Genomic DNA, 23,858 nt, shown 5'->3' with positions numbered 1-23,858 from the left:
AAGGTGGAAACAAATAGGTGAAATTGTGAGAGGGGGCGGACATTTTTTAAGTTGAAAGTCGGCTGCCAACGCGCGGTCAATAACGACCGCTGGTCAAATCCAAATGGCATTATTTGGATTTCATTAAGGTCAATCACAGTCATTGTTACTGAGTTTAAGTTGCGCTTAGGTTTGAGGTCGTCACTTCATGCCAATAACATAATATTGGGAGTGTAAATTCATGATTTTACAAGAATGGTTTTTTGCGATAATTAAATTGTGATTTGGGTTTTTTTAAATATAAAATGCATTTCTAAAATGTAGAGAACATAGTTGCATTTTTACAAGAAATAATTATTTTTTAGAATAAATATGTAATTCTACATGAATACTGCAACTCAGAGATTATTGTTTCCTGAGAAAAACGGTCGTAATTATGAGAGGATGAATCAGTGATTACAGGAAACAAAGCTCCAAAATGAAGATAGTATCATTGTATGGTTCCAATAAAAACAAAAACAAAAAAATGATTGTATGCTTATAAGGTAAAACGTCGTAATTCTATGAGGATAAAATTATAATTTTGTGAGAATAACACAAAATCAAGAGAAAAACACCAAAAAAAACATCCAGAATTATAAAAGGATTAAGAAGTGGTATTGCAGGAAAGAAAATCGAAATTTTAATAAAAAATAATATTTTTTTTTTTTTTTTTTTTTGGGGGGGGGGGGGGGGGCTGTAAATAATGGCTTTATGTCTTACATTTCATGTAAAATTAAAAGACTATAGTGATACATTTGAGAGGAAAACAAGGTGTAATTTTAAATGAATAAAGTTGTAATATTGCCTTTGACAATAATCCCAGAATAAAATAAGGCAAATAGAGCTTTACCAAAACAAATAAAAATAAAAATAAATGAAAAGAGTCTGAATTTTACGATAAAAAACACAGGAATTTACAAGGGGGGGGGGGGGGGGGGGGGGACACTGTAATCTTAAGAGAATTAAATTGCAATTTTACTATATTGCTCTATATTTTTTAAAAAGATTGAAATACTTTACAAAAATCATGTAAGAGAATATATTGAGGTCATCACTTCATGCCATTTGAGAGGAAAAAATGCATAATTATACAAGAATAAAGTTGTAATATTTCCTCAGATACTTATTAATATTTTTCTATATTAAATGACTATACTGAGAAGAAAAGTGATACTTTTACGACAGTAAACACGTGATTTTATAGGGGGAAAAACGTGCAATTTTAAGAAAATGAATTTGGGATTTTACTGGAATTTATTTTTTAATTTACAAAAGCTTTACAAGAATCATGTGAAACTAAAGGTATACAATCATACATTTGAAAGGAAACTGGTTTAATTTTACAAAAATAAAGTTGACAACAAATTCATAGTAATACCAAAAAAAAAAAAAAAAAAATCTATGTGGGGGAAATTCAATAATTTTTTCTCCCACTTTATTCTCGCGTTTTTGTTTTTTTTACATTTGTATTGAGACATTTCGACCAGATGACAAATGATTAGAAATCACAACACACACACACACACAGTTTATCAGGGTGCTACACAACTAGCGGCGTGCACCTGCAATTATTAGACTGCTGCTAACAGGTTAATTGATCTCGTTATCTCCGGGGAAAAAAAGCGCCACTTCCATCACAAGGTAATCAGCCCGCCTTCTGCTGCTGTTTGTTTGTTTGTGTTGATTGTGCGATGAAGTGTATGCGTGTGTTTGTGCACGGCAACAAAGCAGATGGCCTTAATGTCTTTAACTCCGACATGGCCGTTTTTTACGCACGCGGTTAAAGCGATCGCGTTTCGCTGTGCGCTTTAACGGCGCAAGCTGGAAGCAATAAAATGACACGTAGGAACGTAAATACGAAACGCGAGAAAAGTTCACATCATTTCGGAATTCAAACCACCATCATACTGTTTCCGTAGACCAGTAGAACAACGGTGGCCCTCAAGGCTCCAAAAGGCTTCTGGACTTGATGACGGATGGCTTTATTTATCATACTGGTAAAATCACGTCGTCATTCGCTTCAAATGAAACTTTTTTTCATGTCTGTTCATTCTATTGTCGTAAAATTCATGATCGTCCCGACTTTATTCTCGTGAAATTACGTTTGTTCCTGTAATGGTTGTCTTATTATTGTTGTAAAATTACCTGTGTATTCTTGTAAAATCAGAGTTAATGTTCTCCAAAATTACGCTTCTTTTTCCTGTAACACAATTTTATCATGTCAATTTATTGTCGTAAAAGTGTGGTTTTTTTCTTCCTGTATAATCCCAACCATTTCTTGTAAAAATTGTGCCATTATTGTTGGAAAATAGCAACTTTAACTTGTCTTAATACAACAACATAATTCTCTCAACATTTCTACAGTGTCCGCTTCATTTTACGTTATGCTTGTAAAATACCTTAAAGACAAACTTGGTACTCTTAAAAATTTAAATTTTTCTTGTAAAAAGTCTGCCATTATTTTCAGAAAATAAAAACTTTAACTTTTCGTAACAATACAACGTTGTTCTATCAAAAGTACAACTGTGTCCTCTTCATTTTATGTTATGCTAAAAAAAAAAGACAAAATCCCAACTTCATCCTTTTAAAGATGTTTGAAAACCAAAACTTCATTCTTACTTAATATTAAAACCTCACTCTCGTAAAATTATTATTTTGTTTCTCATACAATGACTTGTTTCCCCTGTAAAAATCACGCCATTAATGTCAGAAAACAACAACTTTAAATGCTGTTAAAACTTTTTTTTAATGCTATGCTCCTAAAATAGCTTGAAAAAAATAAAATCACAACATCATCCTCCCAAAAAGTTAAGACTTGTTTCCCTGTCAATATCACTTCATCAACAGCTTTAAATCAAATATTTTCTCTTCATATTAGAACTTCACTATCAAAAAAATGTTGTCGAAAAAATTGCAACCTTTTCGAAAAAAAAATCGGACTTTTCTGTAAAAGTCACAAGTATTGTTGTAAAATTAAAATTTTGTTGTTGTAAAATTATTATTCTATTCTATTATTATTCTCGAAATTATTATAACATTATATTATATTAAATTAAGTCAGCATTATTATCTTTTGTATACACAATTGACACACTTTATCAAAAAAACAACAACACTTCTTTCCTCATAAAATTAAAAGAAAAGTAAAATTCCCAATTTTTTCTCATATAATCCAGACTTTATCCCATTAAAATGACCACTTAATTCTCTTAATATTTCAACCTTATTCTCATAATATGACCACCTTTTCCCGGTAAACATACAACTATGTCCTCTTATTTTCACTTTACGCTCTTAAAATAAACACTTAATTCTCAATAACAGAAAACAGCGCGCACAGTACGTGATTCATAGTAAGCAAGCAAGCAAGCAAATTTCAACCAATGTTTAAAATTAGCATGTTTTTCAAAGGCCCAAAAAAATTGATTTTTTTTTTTTTTTTTTTAAATAAAAACACAACATGGCTTTCATGTCACTATGGCTTTGAACACACTGACAACATCCTGCTTGGAAGTTATGTGAGATCACCTCTTAAGTGTTGTCACCACAAAACAATTAATTCACCAATTAATGAGCTGTCAGGTTTGCAGCGGCGTGCGCCAAACAGGTGGCGAGGCTGGATGCGGGCCAGCCGCCTAATAGAGATCGCTTGTCTCAGGCGTGACAGCTGGCGACGTTAGTGCGAAGACGGCGACATCGTTGTCGCAAATGTGCTACGTTTGGGTACAACGGGAGCCTTTAAATACGTGTAAATGAAGAAACAGGTGTTTTAAAAAGATGAGCAGAAGGAGCAGATTGCTAAAAAAAACAAAAAAAATTGCATTATTTCTAATGTTCACGTAAGCGTAACTTAAATCTGCCATTCAAATGTTTGGGTAAGATCAGAGGCCTTTAAATACACGTAAATATTTTCTATACAAAGATATTTTAAAAAAAATAATCATTTTAAATACATTTTTTAAACAGCATTACTTCTAATGTTTATCACGAAAAGTAAATTTCCCTTCCTCTAAAGTGTGTTATTTCTAATGTTCGAGTATGTATTCTAACCTGCCTTTCAAAGTCAACGATACTGGTTTGTGTGGGCAGCATTCTGGGTCTTAAAATCCTATATTACTACTAATACTACTTGAAATACTCTGTAGGAAGATGACCAGGGGGAGTCAGCTGTCGAAATATTGTGTGATTTCTAATGCTCATGTATGCACAGGAACTTACGTCTGCCGTTGAAATGTTTGGGTCGCATCGTGTACCTTAAAATACACACAAAAATGTGCTACAAAAATAAGTACAAGTGGAATAAATTGCTTAAAAAGGAATGATTTCTAATGTTCATGTATGCACATTCAACGCCAGTACTGTGCTATGCATGAGTAACATTATTGACACATTAAATGTATTACCAAAAGATGAGCAACAGCAGTAAACAGCGAACACTGAGCCTGATTTCTAATGTTCATGTCCATTCAAAGTCAGCAATGTGCTACGTTTGGGAAAAACCTTTAAATTGACATGCAGTGAGAAACATGCGCCACAAAAAGATGAGCAAGAGGAGTAAATTGCTAGCAATGAGCGTGATTTCTAATGTTCATGTATGCACAGAAGGTTTTTCAAAGTCAGCAATGTGGTGCGTTTGGGAAAGATCACAGGGGCTTTAAATACATTGGAAAAATGCTCTACGAAATAATGCGCAAAAGGGAGCAAATAATCATGTTATTTCTAATGTTTATGTCCGCTTACCACTAAGATACCCTCCTTTCCGCCCTCCCTGCTGCGTTAGAAGAATAAATTTTTCACCACTGGAGCTCAGACAAGTTTTGCGAGGCTCCGTCGTAAATCTCGCCAAAGAGGAGGAGGAAGAAGAAGAGGAAGAGGAGGAGTGATTTCATTAAGCTGAGCGACCATAAAGATCACCCTGACATCCCGAGACCTTATCAAAGTCGTAAAAATGAAATGAAGCTTTGTTCAAAGCCTGCTCCACCTTGTTGTGCCTTGTGTCGACAAGAGAAAAATTGACAAAATGAACTAGCGGCTCGCACCGGAGCTAATGTAGCAACACGGACTCAGCTTTACTCGGTGCTCTTTCTTTACAAATATGACAAGCAGATGGACTCGAATATACCAAACCAGTCGTAAGTGATCAAAATTAACGTCCCGTTAAAAAAAAAAAGTTGCTCGATATAAAGGAATATAGATGAAAGAGGAGGGTTAAATCTTTCTTTTGGTGGGTGCCACTTTTCTACAGCTACAGTATAGAACACAATTTCAAAAATCTGTCAAAATAGTCAAAGATGGCTCTCCCAATTTCTGAAAAACGGCTGGCATTAAATGAGTTAATAACACAACTTTTTTCCCCGTAAAATCAAGTCTTTGTCCTCAAATTCGGTATTTTCTTTTCACAATAACTTTATTCTCAACTGCCTTAAAACTTTTCTCGTGAACGTATAACTAACCATGTTGTCACAAAATATTCGCTTTACACAAAAAAGACAACCTTTTTCGTAAATGACAACTTTTTCCTTGTAAAATCACACCTTTGCTGTGAAATTATGACTTGTGACTTTTCTCGCTACATTTTGCCTTTATCCTGAAAAGATTTTCTCACTTTTTGTGGATGTGCAAAAGAGCTCGCTCACACAAATTGTCAGAATTAGACAGGGAACTAAAGATTTGAAGTGGTCGTTTAGTTTCAAACTTGATGGGTGGCACCCCCAGCTCGTTGAAGACCGGTCTGCCAAATTGGTAAACGCGCTCACGAAAGTCGAGATATGCCAGCTTTTGTGCTCCGCCGCAGATGCGACGTCTACGAAAATAGAGTCCTCTGAGCTCAAACCACGCCACCTTGCTCGGATGAATCAGCATTTGCGATATAAATGATTCATACGTAGCTTCCTCCCCACGCAAGTGCTGCACAGCGGGTGACATTTCAAGAGAATGCGTTGAAATGTCACAATATCTGCATCGTGAAAAAGAGCGTCTTCCTGCAAAAGTGGGCCAGCGTGATTTATGCCATCCCTGTCACGTGACGCAAACAAGTTAGAGGTAGAAAGGGAATACAAAGAGATGCGAAACCGGGAAACTCAACATGCACAAAGTGTAGCAGCAGCGGCGGCGGCGGCGGCGACAGGAGGATGTGGCTTGGCATTCAAACAGCCGCCGAGGTAATTAGTCCCACAAGGGAAATCGGCAAATTCCGAAATGTCTGTTTTGGCCTCATATGACAGGACAGGCTTGGAAAAAAAATGAAGTCTGCCGTTTGGTTTCATTACGATGATGCCACACACGTTATTAGCGAGCTATTAACATTAGCGACACCTGCACAAGATAATGAAAGCCACTACGAGAGCTGCGCCCCTAAAAAAAATCGGTTTATACAAAAGATAATAATGCTGACTTGGCGGGATACACTTTCATATTTTAATGCTGGCTCGGTGTGTTCCCGTTAAATACATGTTGAAAATGAGCCCATGACATTGTAAAAATCATGCGAATGTCAGAAAACAAAAATTCAAAAATCTTTTGAAATAAATATTTTTGGGGAAAATCATGACTATATGATTTAAAATCTTAAATAACAATAATAATGATAACGATCCACAGTAACATTAAACATTTTGATTAAAAAAAAAAAAAACAGTGTTTCCATATCTGTGATATCAGTATTTGTGAATTCATCGATTCACAGATTTTTATGGGGAGCCTTCCCTCCTTTATTCACTGAAAAAGTCACCTGTTCTCTGCTTTTGTGCTCAAGCCAAATCCCTGTCTAATGTGAAAAGTATTGCTCGGCGCCATCTTGCTCGATAGAGCTAAACAGGAACTATGTTTAAGTGAGCGGCGGAGCATCATTTAGTCAGGTCGTAGCCCTGTCTAAAAGAAAAGTAGTGCTTTGCCTCCCTCTTGTGGCAGCTAAAGTCAGTTACAAATGGTTTTTAGGGGGGGCTGTCATCGAGTTCATCATCTAGTTCACTGGTTATAGTTTACAACTAACCAAAATCCCAACTCTACTATGAAGAAATTAGACAATTGCATAAGAAAAAAAAGAAACATGAGTTTTAATGTAAAAATTAAGGCCTTCTGAAAAAAATATTTTTCTGTTTAAACATATTGGGTATCCTTAACATATAACATTGAGTAAGGGGGAAAAAAACATTGTCTTGGCACACCCCGCAGTAGAGGGAAGCGGCGTGAGCAATAGCTAATTTGTGTCAACATGAATACACCTTTGCGTTAGCCTTAATTAGAGAAACAAGGCAGCTGGAGAAAGTATACAGAAAATTCCTTCGGGTGTCATAGTGTGTTTAGGGGGCAGTTACCAGACGCTCGTCTGTGCAACCAACAACACTGCAGCTCTGCTTAGCTTTTTTGACTTTGACGTCGTCGTGCTTCGGTGTACAAGCTAGAATATAAACAGCTTGCTTTCCGTATTACTGGTATTAAATATTTGGAGATGTTGATGAACATGTCAAAAGTGAATCACTGGAAAATAAAAGGAATGCAAGCGAAGTGACACAAAACTGTCGTCTCCGAGTTTCACCTGCAGGGCATTATTTATTGTCGTCTTTTGTGCTTGTGTGCGTGTGTGTGTGTGCGTGTGTGTGTGCGTGTTATAAATTCGCACGCTGTTGCCTGTTGACGTCTGTCAAAGAGACACCTGTTTCCTGTCGGGATTCACGCGACTCGGGGAAAATCTTACCAGGCAGGTGTTTGTTGCGAGGAAAAACGAGAGCAATTAGCGCCCGGGAAACAAAAAATAAATCAATAAAAGTCACCTGACAAACGCTAAAATGATGGCTTTCATAAGCACATGCACACGATTGTGCTGTTCACTGTCAATGCAGTAAAAGAAACGGGAAACTGGTGAAACTCGACAAATAAAAGTCGACAGATGAGTTTGACGGAAGGGAAAAAAAAGAAGCAGATATTGCAAAAAAAGGAATGCACAACAGAGGAGATCTGATTTCCCATGAGAATTTGTGCTCAGAATATTAATAAAGTGACCCAAAAAAGGCCCAATTAACTCCATAACTACAGGTTTGAATGACTTTGAGGTATTTCACTATCGACCACTTTTGTCGAGACGTTTTGTGAGCAATCATACAAAAAGTACGTTTCGTTTTTTGTAAGAAATCTGACTAAATCCCAGCTTCAGTGACCAATTAAGATGAGACACAGTGGGAAATCACACAAAAACTATAGAATGACAATTTTGAATGACTTGTCTATAAATATGTTGAACAATTTTCCCGTGAAATTGTACAAAAAGTATGCAATTAACAGTTGTTTAAAAATTCTTGCGAGAAACAGCTCGAACGACTTCCGGTCATCACTGCCGACAGAACCAGAACCAAACATCGTTCGGCCTGAATCCTAAACTTTGCAAATTCTCTCCTTAGACAACAATCGACTAGATCCGAGGAACTGTTGTGTACTTCACCTTGGAACACGTTCAGGTGAGAAATGTGAGTTTTTCCAGCTCATCAAACATCTGCTCCATTTTATGAAGGTCGTTTTGTATTCACGCCCAGCAATATAAAAAGGCGAAGTGAACGTCGCGGCACAAGTGAGATGAAGCAAAATAATAGAGCGCTGAGGTGTCGCCAGGTGCAAAACCGCTGTTTGATTTAAACACAACGCGTGTACTCACTTTGATCGATGCTCCTGACCGCCTCGACCCTGTCCTGCAAACAGAGCACACGCACGCACGCACGCACGCATGCACGCACGCACACACGCACGCACACACACACACACACACAACAGGGTTTGTTATTACAGAGGCAAGCGGCTAACAACTTGTGCCCCCCTGCCCCCCAAAATGGTGACACGGTGCCAGGAGGTGGACAAGCATCGCGTCACTTTGCTTACTCTTAATTGGACTGTTGACATATGGGCCACCCCTGTTTGCGCACGTATCAAACAGTGGACTTCCAAAAACGCCTCCAAAGTGCCGGGAAATAAACAGCCTCACGTACGCCGTCTGACAGGTTTGCCAAAAGAGAATAAATCAATCATGGACTATTTTCACCGAGCTAATCTATCTCCGTCCCGTGGCGGTTCCCCCCGGTGGCGTTTACTCCAAACGTCGTCCGAACGTCGCTTATCTAATTCGTCTGGGCTCCGACGGGCTTCTTAATGAGCTGAGTGAAAAGGAGCCAAAGGAGGAGCGGCGTTGAGTATAAATATCTCGCCGAGCATCAACAGATCAATGCGCAGCGCGACAGAATACCCGCAAAAAACAGCTTCTTACTTTCTGGAGTTTCAGAAGCTGTCCAATAACATTTACAGAGACAGTGGTTCCAGAACTGGATCAAAAAGTGGTTGTCATGACATCTGTTTCATAGTCCATGCAACATTTGAGCCACTGAGAATTAGAATGGGCTAACATTTCTTTTTTTTTTTTTAAGCTCAAAAATGAAAAAAGAAATTACTGCTGGAAAAGGTTTACTTCCAATTTTGACCTTTAGGGGGCAATCCATTCTTGCACTCAGCACTTTTCCTAATTCATCAGCGCAAGACTGAGCCAACTCCCATTTCCAAGATGGCCTCGCATATGAAAACAGACTTCCTCTCCCACAAAAACATCCCAGAATTCGTCGTGGAGATCATTAAATGGGCCGCAGTTGCTACTTCCAGTTTTGCAGTTTGCTTAGTGGGACTCTCAGGTGGTAAAACGAGAGGCTTTTGGGAAACAAAAAACTTGGATTTACATCGTCCGTGGCTAGTTTAGTACGTTGACACTGCTACGTTAGCTTCTCGTGCTCCAATTCAATGTAAGATGAGTGTTTAAATAGATAGCAGGTCACAGTCACAAGCACCTCCAAGTGCACGTCAAGTGCACTGTGCGAAAATTAAAACCCAGGACGCAAAATGAGCAGCGGCGAGGTCGGATCTTCTGAAAAGGAGAACCGCCGCATCGGCACCTGCCGCTTGAACGGACCCTGCCCTCCCCGCCTTTTTTCCCCAGCCGACAACGCCACGCCATTTTAACACAGCAATCATCCGGAGGGCAACGCTCGGTTGGCCTCAATTTCTCTCCAGGTGAGAGCTCATCAAGCGACGCGCGACGGTTAGTTCGGGAATAAACGTGCGAGGCGTGAGGAGGAGCCCAGACGAGGGTACTGGCCTGGCTTTTCTATTGAATAATAGCAACGGATACAAATCGCATCTTACAGAAAAGTCGGATCAAAATATTTGATTACCATAAACACACAAATGTATCGTTTATAAGTATACTTTGTGTTAAGTTTTAGTTGGGTCACGCATAAACTCCAAACGTTTGCAGATTTTTAACTCTTTCAAAAGTAGACTGCTAACAAAAGGCCCGAAAACATGGTGGGCTACAATTTACACGGAATATGCAGGCTATATCTTTTTTTTTTTTGTCCGCCCTAGTCTTGGACAGAGCGATTTTCTTATTTCTATAGACAAAAACTGAAATGTCCATCATCATACTGTCATTCTCCGCAATCCAAGAAGCCGTCTGCCAGCAAACAGACAAACTAAAAACATGGTTGTTTACATGTTTTTTTTTTACAAATTTACTATTTTTAAGTTTGGTAATTTTTTTGCCCATTTGAGTCACAGAAAGGTGAGACAAGTTTTTCAACTAGTTATAAGTAATTTTTTTTTGTTTTGGCTATTTGAGTAAAAATATTGAGCTGTTTTCCACCCCTCAAAAACAAAAATGGAATGGTCAGTAGTCTTGCGTCATTCTCTGTGAATCAGAAACAAACACCTCCTAAAAACATGGTGGTCTGCAATTTTTCACAAGTTACGAGGACGTTTTGGGCCATTTGAGTCATGGCTAGAACTGTTTGCCACACCCCTGGAAACAAAAATGGGATGGTCTGTCGCCTTGCGGTCATTCTCCAAGAACCTAAAAATGGTCTCCTAACAAACAGACCAATGAAAAACATGGATGGACAGGATTTTTAATTGTTTTTTTTTTGTGGGGTGGGGGGGGGCAGATTAAACCGTTTTCAGCAGCCCCAGAAACAAAAGTGGAACAGTCAGTTATCTTGAATTTTTTTCTGAACCAGAAAGCAGTCTGCCAACATATGGACAGAAAACCTGCAAAAAATGCCTCTGCAGCAATACTGATTAACATATTTATTAGACCACCTGCCATTAAAACTAGAAAAGACCATCCAGTCTCATCAAGTGCTTCAATGCTGACTCTTTCAATTCCCGTAAAACCTTCCGGCAGATAAACGCGGTGTAAAAACAGAAATTATTAAGTGTAATCAAGGTGCTACAGAGGTCGAAGCGCTTTGATCAAAGTGTGTCCGGCGCATTTCACGCTCATAAAACGGCGCTTTGCTTTGCTTTGCTGCGAGCGCATATGACAAACATCGCCCGTGTCAGAAATAAAAAAATAATAATAATTTATCGTTTCCTTACCAGACAACCAAGTCCATTCTCATTCCTCACATTCAGTTTTATGTGTTAGCTTGAGAGTTCTAACAGGTTTAACATACGACCTGTTGTAAATTCAGTGTTAAAGATTATCATAGTGGAGAGGGAAAAGCTCTATTCCGGGACTACGGCCCGGGATCCTCAATCCAAACACACTTATACTGTATCAATATATTTTTTTTTACATTTATATAACAGCGTTGGTGTGCTTTCATAATTTCCAACTTCATCTCTGTAAAGACCGTGTAAAGTGAACTCAGCGATGACTTTTCCAGATCTGTTGGGGGCGTGGCTCAAACGGGGCTCAGTGACGCACATGAGTCGCCCCCCCCCCCCACTATATAATAACTTCGTTCGCATCAGCGCTTATCCGGCACAATTGTGATGTGCAGTTAGCTAGCTAGCTATGCCTGCAGCCCGAAAAGACAGCTTTCGCATAGTCAGCTGGCTTTAGAGCGCCTTGTTGGAAATATTCTCCGGAGTCTTTAAGCGGATATATTTTCACATCTCAAATGTATAGTTATGTGTACGCATAAGAAAGATGCTAGACAAAGTAGCATCCATATTTCCAGGACGAGTAGTGGAATTTGATTGACAGTTGTTGCAGGGTCGTTAGCAACACTCTGCGGTGTGTCAGATTTAGAAGACATTTATATTCACTTTAAAAGGCCTTTAAAACTTAACAATTAATGGGTATGTTATACTAATGACAAGATCTGATTTTAGATCAGGACTTTATACGGTAAAAGAAGCAAGAAAGAATGTTTTTTTTCAAATTATTATTAGTGGCCAGAAATGAGCAATAACAAGCTGAAAGGGTTTGAAAATGCAACGAGGCCTGAGGGTGAAACAAATAATGTTGATGTGTTGTTATTTACCATGGATGGCGCTTCCAAGGATGTCTGCGGGATGCTAGCTGTGTCCACGTCGCCTCTCTTGTGCCCTGCGGCCTGGCTGCAGGTCGACAGGGCGGCCAGAACCGCAACCCAAACAGCGAGGCTGCCCATCGGCGGCTTCCCTGTGAAGACCAACGCGAGAACGTTTTGAATATTCTATTGATAGCTGCATGTACTTTCAGGATTTATGTGCCAACAAAAATGGTGCCATTGAACCAGCAAACACTTTAAACAAAGTATTCTGACTTTTGACTCATTTGCGGGTAAAAATAACAACCACTTCATTGTCCGATGTCCTAAACTGTTTCCGTGAAGGTGGTGTACTGACTAGAAAAGGGAGGATTTTTTTTAGGTGGGGGGGGGTCATAGAATGGATGTATCTTAGCGACTCATGATGATTTGAAGAGGCCCTTGTAGGCTTATTTTTGTCATTTGATCGTTTACAGACAAACGTATTAGAGATGTTGTCCAATTGTTATGAAATTTGAACCACATACAGTATAATCGACCGACAGGCCGTGCGAAATTACCAAAAAAAAAATGTTTTCTCCTTATGTGTTGCCAAGCCGGGTGGCAAGATTAGAAGATTCGCCATAAAACTCCCCGAGCCCCTTGATTTAACTCAGCAACATGAAATTTGGTAGACATGTGTATCACGAGTAGACTCACAAAAAAAAGTTTGAAAAAGCCATGCCTGAAAGCAAATGTCAAGTTTGCACTTTTTGATACAAACTGGCCAGTTTAGGGTCATCTTGGTTATTTCAAGGGATCCTAGATTTAATTTTAGGCTAATTTTGGCCATTTAGAGGGTTCCTTAAAAGACAATGTGGTCCACAAGATTTTTAGGGGGGGTAATTCAGCCCCTGAAGCCAGTTTCATTTAGCGACATGAAATTCGAAAGTCGGGTGTATTATCAGTAGACCAACAAAAAAGTCTCAAGAATCCATGCTCAAAAACACTCAGGAAGTCAAGCCAATTTCATTGGTAAGCAGCCATTTAAGTCTCATTTTGATCAATCGGTGTCAATTTGGCCTGCCTTTCCTGTTGGCCCTGCACAAAGCGCACAAAATTGCACTCATCAAAGAATTTGTGAAATAAGTACCAATCAAACACTACCAAGAGTGGAACAGGAAGTGCGGGTCGGACTCTTTCGAGGAACCGCCGACGTCCTTCGGCAGCCGTAATCGCCGCGGGGCTGACGGGCGCTCGCTCTTGAAAATTAAGTGGCAAAATGAGATCTGCCAGTCACTGTCTGCTAATGTGTGAGACACACACACACACACACACACACACACACGCACGCAGGCACACACACATATATACACCATTTTAAAATTCATTCGAAGGCAGTGAGTCCATGAAAAAAGTCTTATTAAACCAGTGCATGGCCATCAAAACTTTAAAAATATTGATTTTCTTCTTTTTTTGGGCTTGTTTACCTCCAACAGGGAGTTGGGTTTAAAAAAATAAAAATAAATTTTAAAAAAAGAAGAATTTATCGGACACGCCTTTAAGATGCATCAGCTTCTTTCAGCCTGCTTGCTGACTTTTTTTTTTAGGTCAATGTAAAATATTCATTCGCTACCCTGCAAAGGCTTCTCAGGGAGCCCACGGAAGGACACACACACACACACACACGCACACACACACACACACAAACAGCTCATTGCTTACTGCAGGTGTGGTCTTGTTCAGTCACGACGGAATATTTTTAGGTGTCTTTCAAATGCAAACTCATCCATGAGATTTTGTCAGATTGCTACCAAATTTAAGTGACGTAAAAGAGGTTATGTGACGTTAAATTGTAAAATGAGTTTTCCTCATTGTGTGTGGGCGCAGCACAGCGGCAAGAACTTGACAATTCGCCATGAAACACCTTTTATACACAGTAGATGTACCGTCAGGCAACAAGTAACTGCGCAAACATAATGTAACCAGCGAACACAATCTTCATTCTGTTGATGAACGTCGCTAGCTGGCTACTTGTGTATATGATTTCAGTGGTAAGACAATGAATCACATCTACCTTTTGTCTCGCTTAGCATATTACATTAAAAATGATGAATTAATACTGTCGTAACAAAAACTACTGTAACCTCTTGACTATCCGTGTGCATCCGAAGCTACGTCTGTTAGTCTTCGTGACAGAAAATAGAGACACGGGGGAGGATGGAGTTTAACACTTCGACTTGGATGTGACAGCCTTGCACTCATCTCATATCAGGCCCCTGGATTCATCTTGAGCTTTTGGCGGGGGTGGGGGGAAAAAAAAAAAATATATATAGCAAAAGTAGTGACAGGTAAGCGTCAGCCTGGGGATCGCATGTTCTATACTCCTGCTTATCTTCTCCACACCTCACATGAGCGCTGGCGCTTTTTCCCCGGGCAGAAAGATAAGGTTATGAACTGTCACTCGACGTAATGGAAGCGGCGGCGTGGCACGCCGGCCCCAAGAGGACGGGTGGAAAGTTGACGGTGTGTCAGTTTGAAACGCTGACAGTGCCTGCTGGAAGACGTTTTAGAGCTCATGATTTTGTATTTTTTATTTTTTTGCCTTCTATCTGGTCAATATCGGTCTACAATTTGTTCACGCCATTAAGGAGTTTGGTTCAGAAAAGCTAATGTCGTTTTTGGGTACTTGTTTCTGTAGTTAACCCAAAGAGGGAAAATGAGACAAATTTCAGTGTTAAATATGATTATTTTCTGTCTGCAGGGTTCTTTATGTACAAAATAAAAACAAAATAGTACAAAAAGGTACATAACAAAATCCCCGGTTAACCATCTTTCGAGGATAAATGCTTCCGATTGGGGCTCATTTGGGGGCGAATTCCCGAGTGGGAGTTTCTCAAGGGCCCGGACTTTGTCCGAGATTGCTGCTTTGAACAAAAAAATGACTTCCTTTTTAATTCCGGGAATGGGTCCTCAAGTCTTTTTTGTGCATCTAGTTACGATCGACGTGTCCAATTTTATGTTGATCGGTGAAACTGGTGTCGGGGGCTGATTTTTTTTTTACATTTCAAGGATATAAATAATGTGGCCACTTCAAACCAAAATGGCGGACATCCTGTTTCATTCTGGGCATTGGTCCTTGAAACCTTTTGAAGCATGCTGTTATGATAACGATGTTCACCCAATGTCGTGGAAATTGGTGAAACCGGCGTCATGGCTGATTTATTGATTTATTTATTTTCCCCAACTTTTCTGGGGCAGCTACTAACTGAATACAGCTGCGTCAAACCAAAACGGCCGACTCCATGTTCCGACATTAGATCGGACATTGAAATCCATGAAAAAAAGTGTGACACAAAGCTAACGTTTTCATTTGGCTCGTGCTCCGCCGCCCACGCAACACACAAAAGGACGCGGCCCAGGTCGAGCTCGAGCAAGGCCGCATTCTCTTATCAGCTGCCTGAGAATTCATTATCGCCCGAGCCACGCTGTCCTCGCCGTCACGGCGGATCTCGCGTCAGGCGTCTCGACAGAAATAAGACACTGTCCATCTCTTCTCTGGATAAGAATAAGCAGCTTTATGTGTTGCGCCTCTTCTTTTTCTTTTTCCTTTTCCAAGCCTCGCCTCGTGGACTCTCGTTTGACCGCTCTTCGTCGAAATTCTGGCAGCTACTCGAACGTGTAAGTCGGACACGTTGCCGTTCGTCAGGGGAACACCATCACGAGGGCTAAATCCAGGATTCCCCCAGGAGGGATAAAGACTGTGGCAGCGAGGAGGGTCCCCGCAGGGCCCGGACTGTACCACCGACCGCACGCAAGTGGCGGCGGTTCGCTCAAAAAGCTAACGTAGCAGTCTACATCAGAAGCGCAATTATCTTTATTGGCCAAGTATATTAAAACACGCAAAGAATTTGTCTCCAGTAGTAGGAGCGCCTCTAATACTACAGCAAACAAGCCTCTATGACAAAATATGCATACATTTAGGACATAAAAACACAACATCCTCACTCGCGGTGACCCAAATGCACGACACCAGTCGCAGAAGAGCAGAAAGAATCCGAAAGAAATGTGTTCATAAAAAGCCAGTCGGCACCAGCTGTGGCTGAGAGTCCAAAAACATCCCGCATTGAAAGCAACGGTACTTTAACGCCACAGGAACCTCTCGTGGATATTTTGTCTCGGCTGACAAAAAGTGTCAAAAATCCAAAGAATGATCCTTGAAAATGTGCAGATGAGAGCATCCAGATGCATGTATTGTCATCACATACAAATGCTGCTGACTACGCTTGCCGTTTTTTGTCCTCAGTTATATCTGGATAGCATAGTACTCTGTTGATATATTAATCATCTGCAACTCAACTGCTTGTGGGTATACTATTTATTGATACATGTGCTGTATATTGTTCTTGCCGCATACAACGCAACTGACTATGCTTGCTGGTGTTCACGTTCAGATCTAAATATATCGTAAATCATTCTGTTTCCATATCATGTATAGTCAGCCGATTCTATATAGACTATTGACACATGCGTAGTATTTTTGCTACTTGCAACACTGCTGACAATAAAAACAAGTTTTTTTTTTTTAAATGATATTTGACGACACGGCTCCGATATTTGGGAGGCAACCTTTCGGTTCACGTCTCCTCCGTGTTTTTCCCTTGCTCTCGGTCACCCGCCTGTTTGCCCCGAGCCGCTGGAGCGGGCCGAGGCAGCAAAGGTCATTTGTGGAAGTTCAACTATAGTGAGCGGAATTTCAAGTGGCTACAGGGAAAACAGCGGGACAGCGGGAGGGTGGGAAAAAAAGTCACCAGTATCCCTGTGGTCTGCTCAGAATCATTATTATTATTCAAACCAAGTGTTATAGTTGGCCTGTCTGGGCATGAAGGTGTGTGTGCGTGTGTGTGTGTGTGTGTGTGTGTGTGTGTGTGTGTGTCCCTTTACAATTCTATATCTCACAGCAGGCTCATCAGGGTGTGTATAGCTACACAACGTGACTCATCATCCGGAATTGACTGTGTGTGTTGTTGCTTTTAATGCTGAAAGTCTGACTTCAAGGAGCATGAAAAGCTGCATTGAAAATCAATCAATCAATCAACAGCATACGTTCAAAAGGCACTGTTAACAAATCTTTGTTTGTCAAAGGGCTGGAATTCACTCAAAATTGCTGCTTCTGTCCAATTTCGGGCATGGGTTATAATAGTCACCCAATTAAACTGGCGTCAGGGGCTAATTTTGTCCTAACTTTTTAGGGGGAGCTACTAAAGGAATATGCCTGCTTCAAATCAAAATGGCCAACTCCTTGTTGAATTCCGGACATGGGTTCCCGAGACTTTTTCGTCCATTCGATTTCATGTCGATGGATGAAACTGGTGACAGGGGCTGATTTTTTTTCAATCATGTTGAATGTCTTGAGACATTAAGATCCATGCATTGTTCATTGAGAAATTAAGCAAAATGTGGACAAAAGTGTATTTCGTGCAGTTTTTTAATGCAAAAAGTTATCGGGAAATGGGTCTGCATAGTCCTGGTGTGTGTGTGTGTCCCTTTAAATTTCGATATAATCGAATGTGTAGTTAAACAGCGTGACTCATCATCTATAATTTTCTCTGTATGTGTTGTTGTTTTTAACGTGTAGTACGTCTCATTATATTCCACTTTTATGTTTTTTCTTTTTTTTTTTTGCAAAACCAGACAATTGAAAGTCAGGAAGCATGAAGGCGGCAAGGAAGTAGGCTTTGGTCCTCCGGAGGGGATAACTTTGATTTTTGCTCCACATTAGACTGGGAAACATGATGCATCATCACTGATATGACAACCTTCCAGTCTATAACGGAGTATTATTTTGGCTCTGTGGGCTTGAATGAAGACTGGGTCACATCTTGGCTGGCGTCATACAAAAGCGCATTTCGAGTTGGCTGCGAGGTGTGTAACTATAAGATGAGTTGGACAAGGAGAAAACGGGCCTGCCATCATCTCAGGTTGCTGCACGAGCTGCTGTGCCCCGTCGCCCTCCATCAAAATCAACAACCGGGGGAGGAACTACAATATTCATACTTTTTTCGTACGAACAGACATGAAATTGGGTTTTAAAACTTCAGAACTGGAATAAAATATATATATATATATATTTATATATATTTTTTTTTTGCAAGTGATGAAATTCCTGCTCATAGTCAGCAACTTTTAAGGAGAAAATAGCAGATAAAAGACAGGGGCAAACGACCAAACTACAATTGCTCAGATTAACTTCCTCATCGCCTGTTGCTGGGCAGAATTCATGATGAATCTAGAAGCTCAACAACAACAAAAAACATGTGCCAGTCAAACTCACTATTACGCTATTTCCTTAGCTCAGTTGCCCCACACAACTTTGGAGGGTTACATAACGGGAAAACTAAAAGAGGTCAATGTGGTTTGTTATCAACTGTAACATTTTGCTTTAAATAGCCCCGTTTCTGTTGCGAGGCAGAAGTCATAGGGCCTGAAGGGTTAGTATCCCGATAAAGGTCCCCACTGCCCAACATAGCAGGAAAGGACAGGGAGAACCGACATGAACGGGGAGTGAATCAATTCAGGTAGGCTACATAATGAGGAAACTGCATTATTTGTACATTTTAGTTCAAACAAATGTAAGATTTTAGCTTTGAAAAGCTTGGATTTGTTTTCCTAGTTATGATCACCCAGAATTAATAGAACTGAAGCAAGAGTGCCCTCAAAAGCTTGGTAAAATTGTCCAAGTGCCAGTCAAGTTCACTTAGACAGACAACAAACTTAGCATTTAGCTCTAATTGTTCGGATTTGTTTTACTGGTCACAGTCTACCGTTGCTGGGCAGGATTCAAAGGGCTGAAGAATTACTGCCCCCAAAAGCTTAGTAAAATTGTCTAAATGTCAGTCAAGCTCATTTATGTCGTATCCTCTGCAACCTGGGGCACTGCCCCACATAGCGGAACATGGACAGGCTAGTCACACAGTCAGGAAACAACTCCCCCAGCCCCCCCCCCCCCAAAAAAAAACAGCCGCGTAAGTGGCTGTTTACTTGAGCGTACATTAATGATTCACTTCCTTGTTGTGTTGCGTGGCAAAAACTGTGTTGCTCTTTGATCGAGCCAGCAGCTTGGAAACACACACACAAAAAACACACACACTCACACGCACCGTCAGGACCAGAAAGCGTTGCCAGCAGTTACAAAATTAAATGCGACAAAACGCTATTTTACCGAGGAGGGAACATCGGCCGTCTGGAGAAAAGTCACTTAACGAAAAACAAAATGCTGCGATTCTTAATTTTCATTTTTTAAAATGCACATTCATTCATTTTTCTTTTGCTTTCATTTATTTTTCGATTTGATTTGATTTGATTTGATTTTTATTTCCATTTAATTGCTGTAGCACCTTAATTTCTCTTCTAGAGATGAATAAAGGACATTTTGTCGTATGATAACTTCTGTATTACAACACTGAGAAGTTTAGAATAACGAACCGTCCCCCAAAAAATTGAATGCGTACGAGCCACCGACACAAAGTTCGGTCGCAAACGGTCGAGTACAATAATTCCAGCTCCTTGGCCGAGGTAATACTGGAGTGCACGCTATGTCGACAATCAGAAACATAGCGCGCGCGGTGCACAAAGCGCCAACACGCATCCATGTGACTCATGGTACAATTCAAGCCGCCTTCTGAACTCAACAACCCGCTGTGCTCATAAAGTCACACAGCAGAATACAATACGTGCGCTCCACTGTTACTATATATGATGATTATGATTATGATTATGGGCTGAAGCCTGAAAAAAAAAGGTTAAAGCAGGACATGATGTGCTAGGCCATCGCGTTGTGCTGGTTGGAAATGTTATTCTGTGATAGGAAACAAAAGTGGAGATAATGTGACGATGGTCATGCATTATGCTGTTGTCTGACAGCGACAGTATCAATACACGGCGATATCCCGGTTACGATATTTATGTAGCAGGGAATGTTTTTTTATGTTTCTTTTCATCACCTTGCAGAGATCCGCCGTATTCGGCGTGGGAAGAAATATCCCGATACAGTATCATTATATCAACATCAAATATGGATTCATGACAATACGCTATATGGTGAAATTACGCCACACTGCGCAAAATATACATGAGGACGATGTGTTTTAATCACCAGGATCTCAATGGTAGTTTTGAGACAAGCTATCACGATACAGTACATCAAATATCAATACTTTGCTATGACAGATAGCGAAGCGATACATGGCGTTATTGCGATATTTTAAAGACTTTTTTGTTTTGTTTTTGAGCGCAGAGTAATAAAATCAGTTGTAGTGATGGGATAAAATATTAAACTCACGATACAGCAGAGAATTGCCGTGGCCGGACAAAATATTGACTACAGTGTCGTTACACCGACATAAAAAGGAAAACTATACCACAAGCTATGATGATGCGATACATGCTGACATTGATATTAAGTGTGACTGATCCCACACCGTGACAGATAATGACGTGATACGTGGCGATATGATTGCTGTTGCACCACCAGATCATCGTTTTAAATTTTCAGTACCTTGGAGAGCACCTCAATTGTTGTGGCGGGAAAACCATCGATGTTGCAGTACAGTAGCCATACTGATACAATCATTGAATGTTGACACTGTGCTGCGATGGGTAATGAGGTGATGCACGGCGACATCGTTATATTCGGTCTCACTGTTATACGACAACACGACGATTTTGTTTAGCTTCACAACAGTGGCGCTCTTTGGAGTAACAGCATTGATATCGCGATACAGTAACGATTCATCAACATCAGATATTGATACTGTAATGTAATAGATAACGATGCGAAACATGGCAATAGTTATTTGTCCGACTGCGTAAGACCACTGATTTTTCATCTTGTTTTCAGAACACTGGAGCTCTTGGAGTAACAAAATTGATATCACAATGCAGTATTGATTCACCAACATCAAATATTGATAGTATTCAACAAGAAATAATGTCACGCATACTGATATTGGTAAATAGTTCTACCAGCGAATGATTTCTTAGGGTGTTTTCAAGACCTTTGTGCTGTTAGGGCAAAATATCAAAATCATGACACAGTATCGCTACACGAACACATATCTATCGATTACTTTACCAACACATATGGTGATATTATTGTTTTCAGGACCGAGGAGAGCTCAATCGTTGTGGGAGATAAAAATAATGATTTCCTTATACAGTATCGATACACCCACATCAAGTATCAGCACTGTCCCACAAGAGATAACGATGCGATGCGTACATGTACGTAAAGAATCAGACTCCACAGAACAATTTTTTGGGGGGTTTTTTTGGCGTTCTGTTTTTAAAAACCTTGGACATCCTGGAGTAACAAAATCGGGATCGCAATACAGAATCGATTCACCGACATGCAATATTGATACTGCACTGCAACAAACAATGATGCGATGCATGCTGATATTGACATTTAGTCCCACCGGAGAATGATTTTTAGGTGTTGTCAGCACTTTCCCCTTCAGTGTCAGTGATGGGACCAAATACCGATCTTGCAATCTACATCCAATAATAATATTAGTTAAGTATGCTGATCTATAATCTCCATCTCTTTCCATTGCAGTGTGTGTGTGTGTGTGTGCCCATGTGTGTACGATAACATGTGGCGTGCAACTGAGCCGCGCAACTGGCTACGCTGGTGCAGATTGTCACTATTCGTACATTAATGCAACACAGCTCACATCTCTGCATTAATATCAGGGGTCATACAAAACAAACACTTGCGCATACATATGTCACAAACTTACCTGTCTTACTCCCGAGGCAAAAAAGATGCAAAAAAGCAGGCAAAAAGAGTCCAAATGTGACACTCCTGTCTGCTTCTCAGCGCCGCATGTGTTTTTGTGTGTGTGTGTGTGTGTGTGTGCGTGTGTGTGGTTTGGATTCCCAAAGTGTCAGCGGTGGTTCGCCATCCTCCGAGCTCCTCTATCTGCAGCTTCTTCTCTTTTGCTCTTCTCGGTGGCGGGCTTCTCTCTCCTCCTCTTCGTCGTCTTCATCTGAGTGCGCCGCGCACCTCCGCCGCCCTATTTCAAGCGTGCTGCCGTGCTGACGTCAGCAGCGCGGGGGGGGGGGGGGGGGGGGCAACACAAGCGCATGCCGGGCTGGAGAAAAACGCGGGGAAAAAATTGGAAAAACAAAGAGCAGTTTGTATACACATACTGTAATATCATATTTTTTTTAAATCACTCAAGATAGATAATACAGTATATTTTCAAAGAAAATGAGAAAATAAAATTTTAAACAAACAATATAGCACATACGTACCTGTACAGTACATACATAATACAAAACAACAACAAATATATTCCGTATGTAATAAAATAAACACAACTGTAATACATATCGTGAAGAAATAAAACTAATGTATAAAACATCAAATATAGTAAAAAAATATATATTTTTTAAATACATACATTATAGAAAAAATGGACAAATGCATACGCTTTATAAAAAATATTTATATTTATTACATGATATCGTGGCGGCACGGTGGGCGACTGGTTAGAGCGTCAGCCTCACAGTTCTGAGGACCCAGGTTCAATCCCCGGTCCCGCCTGTGTGGAGTTTGCATGTTCTCCCCGTGCCTGCCTGTGAGTGCGAATGGTTGTTTGTTTGTATGTGCCCTGCGATTGGCTGGCAACCAGTTCAGGGTGTACCCCGCCTCCTGCCCGATGATACCTGGGATAGGCTACAGCACGCCCGCGACCCAAGTGAGGAGAAGCGGCTCAGAAAATGGATGGATGGATGGATGTATAGTAAAATCACTAAACATTATATATATATATAATATATATAATAAACTAATTACAAATTAAATAAAACTATAATACATATACAAATAAAAGAATTCATAAATAGGAGCAATAGTGTACAAATATGATAGTTATATTATTATTATTTATATGATATATTATTATTTATAATTATTTAAAAAGGAAAATTATACAGTATATAATAAACTAAAATAAATCAAAATCCTATATTATATTAAATCAAATGTAACTATAAAACAATACGGTATGGTCCCATTTAATTTTCAGGCCTTAATATATGTGGGACATACACAAATAATTTGTAGAAAATATCTTCATAAAAATGTAATTAATACAAATAAAAGACATAATAAAAGTATTTATTTATTTATTTATTTTTTCACCATTCTGTTTATTTGCTTCAATTTAACTTTGGGTGAATACAGGGGCATCTAATTTCCGGTCAGCATATTAAATCATAAATTAGTGCTTTCATTAAAACGAAATGTAAGATAGGCAACATGAATTTAAGATTTCAAATTGTTTTAAGAAAATGATGAAATGTTTCAAACCTCACAAAACAATTATTAGTGGCATATGACAATTTACGTCAAATATGAGAGGAATTTTAAAAAAAAAAAACATAAAAATGACTAGCATGGAGAAAATATGTAAGAAACAACTGGGCAGAACATTTATTTTGATCTCAAACTCATCAGAAAAGTACTAAATTGGACAAGAGTGTGCTACCATCACTCCCCCTCCTAAA

General features: G+C 39.8%; 1 protein-coding gene across 2 annotated transcripts in view; it reads right to left on the bottom strand.

The window, feature by feature from the left end:
- The window catches only part of fstl4 (follistatin-like 4), a 115,715-nt gene extending 93,340 nt beyond the window's left edge, over nt 1-22,375 (bottom strand). Inside the window, exons 1-3 of one of the 2 annotated variants that reach the window (XM_061703020.1) lie at nt 22,085-22,375; nt 12,318-12,457; nt 8,669-8,702 (exon numbers count right to left, since the gene is read on the bottom strand). In XM_061703020.1, the coding sequence (XP_061559004.1) occupies nt 8,669-8,702; nt 12,318-12,446 (163 nt within the window). In that variant the 5' untranslated portion in view covers nt 12,447-12,457; nt 22,085-22,375. The remainder of the gene's footprint in view (nt 1-8,668; nt 8,703-12,317; nt 12,458-22,084) is intronic. The other variant, XM_061703021.1, reaches the window with a different exon arrangement.
- Nucleotides 22,376-23,858: the final 1,483 nt, after the last annotated feature.

The sequence above is a fragment of the Phycodurus eques genome, chromosome 17 (assembly GCF_024500275.1).
Source record: "Phycodurus eques isolate BA_2022a chromosome 17, UOR_Pequ_1.1, whole genome shotgun sequence".
Classification (NCBI taxonomy): Eukaryota; Metazoa; Chordata; class Actinopteri; order Syngnathiformes; family Syngnathidae; genus Phycodurus; species Phycodurus eques.
The sequence above is the reverse complement of the archived record's forward strand: the minus strand, read 5'-3'. Positions and strand labels throughout refer to the sequence as shown.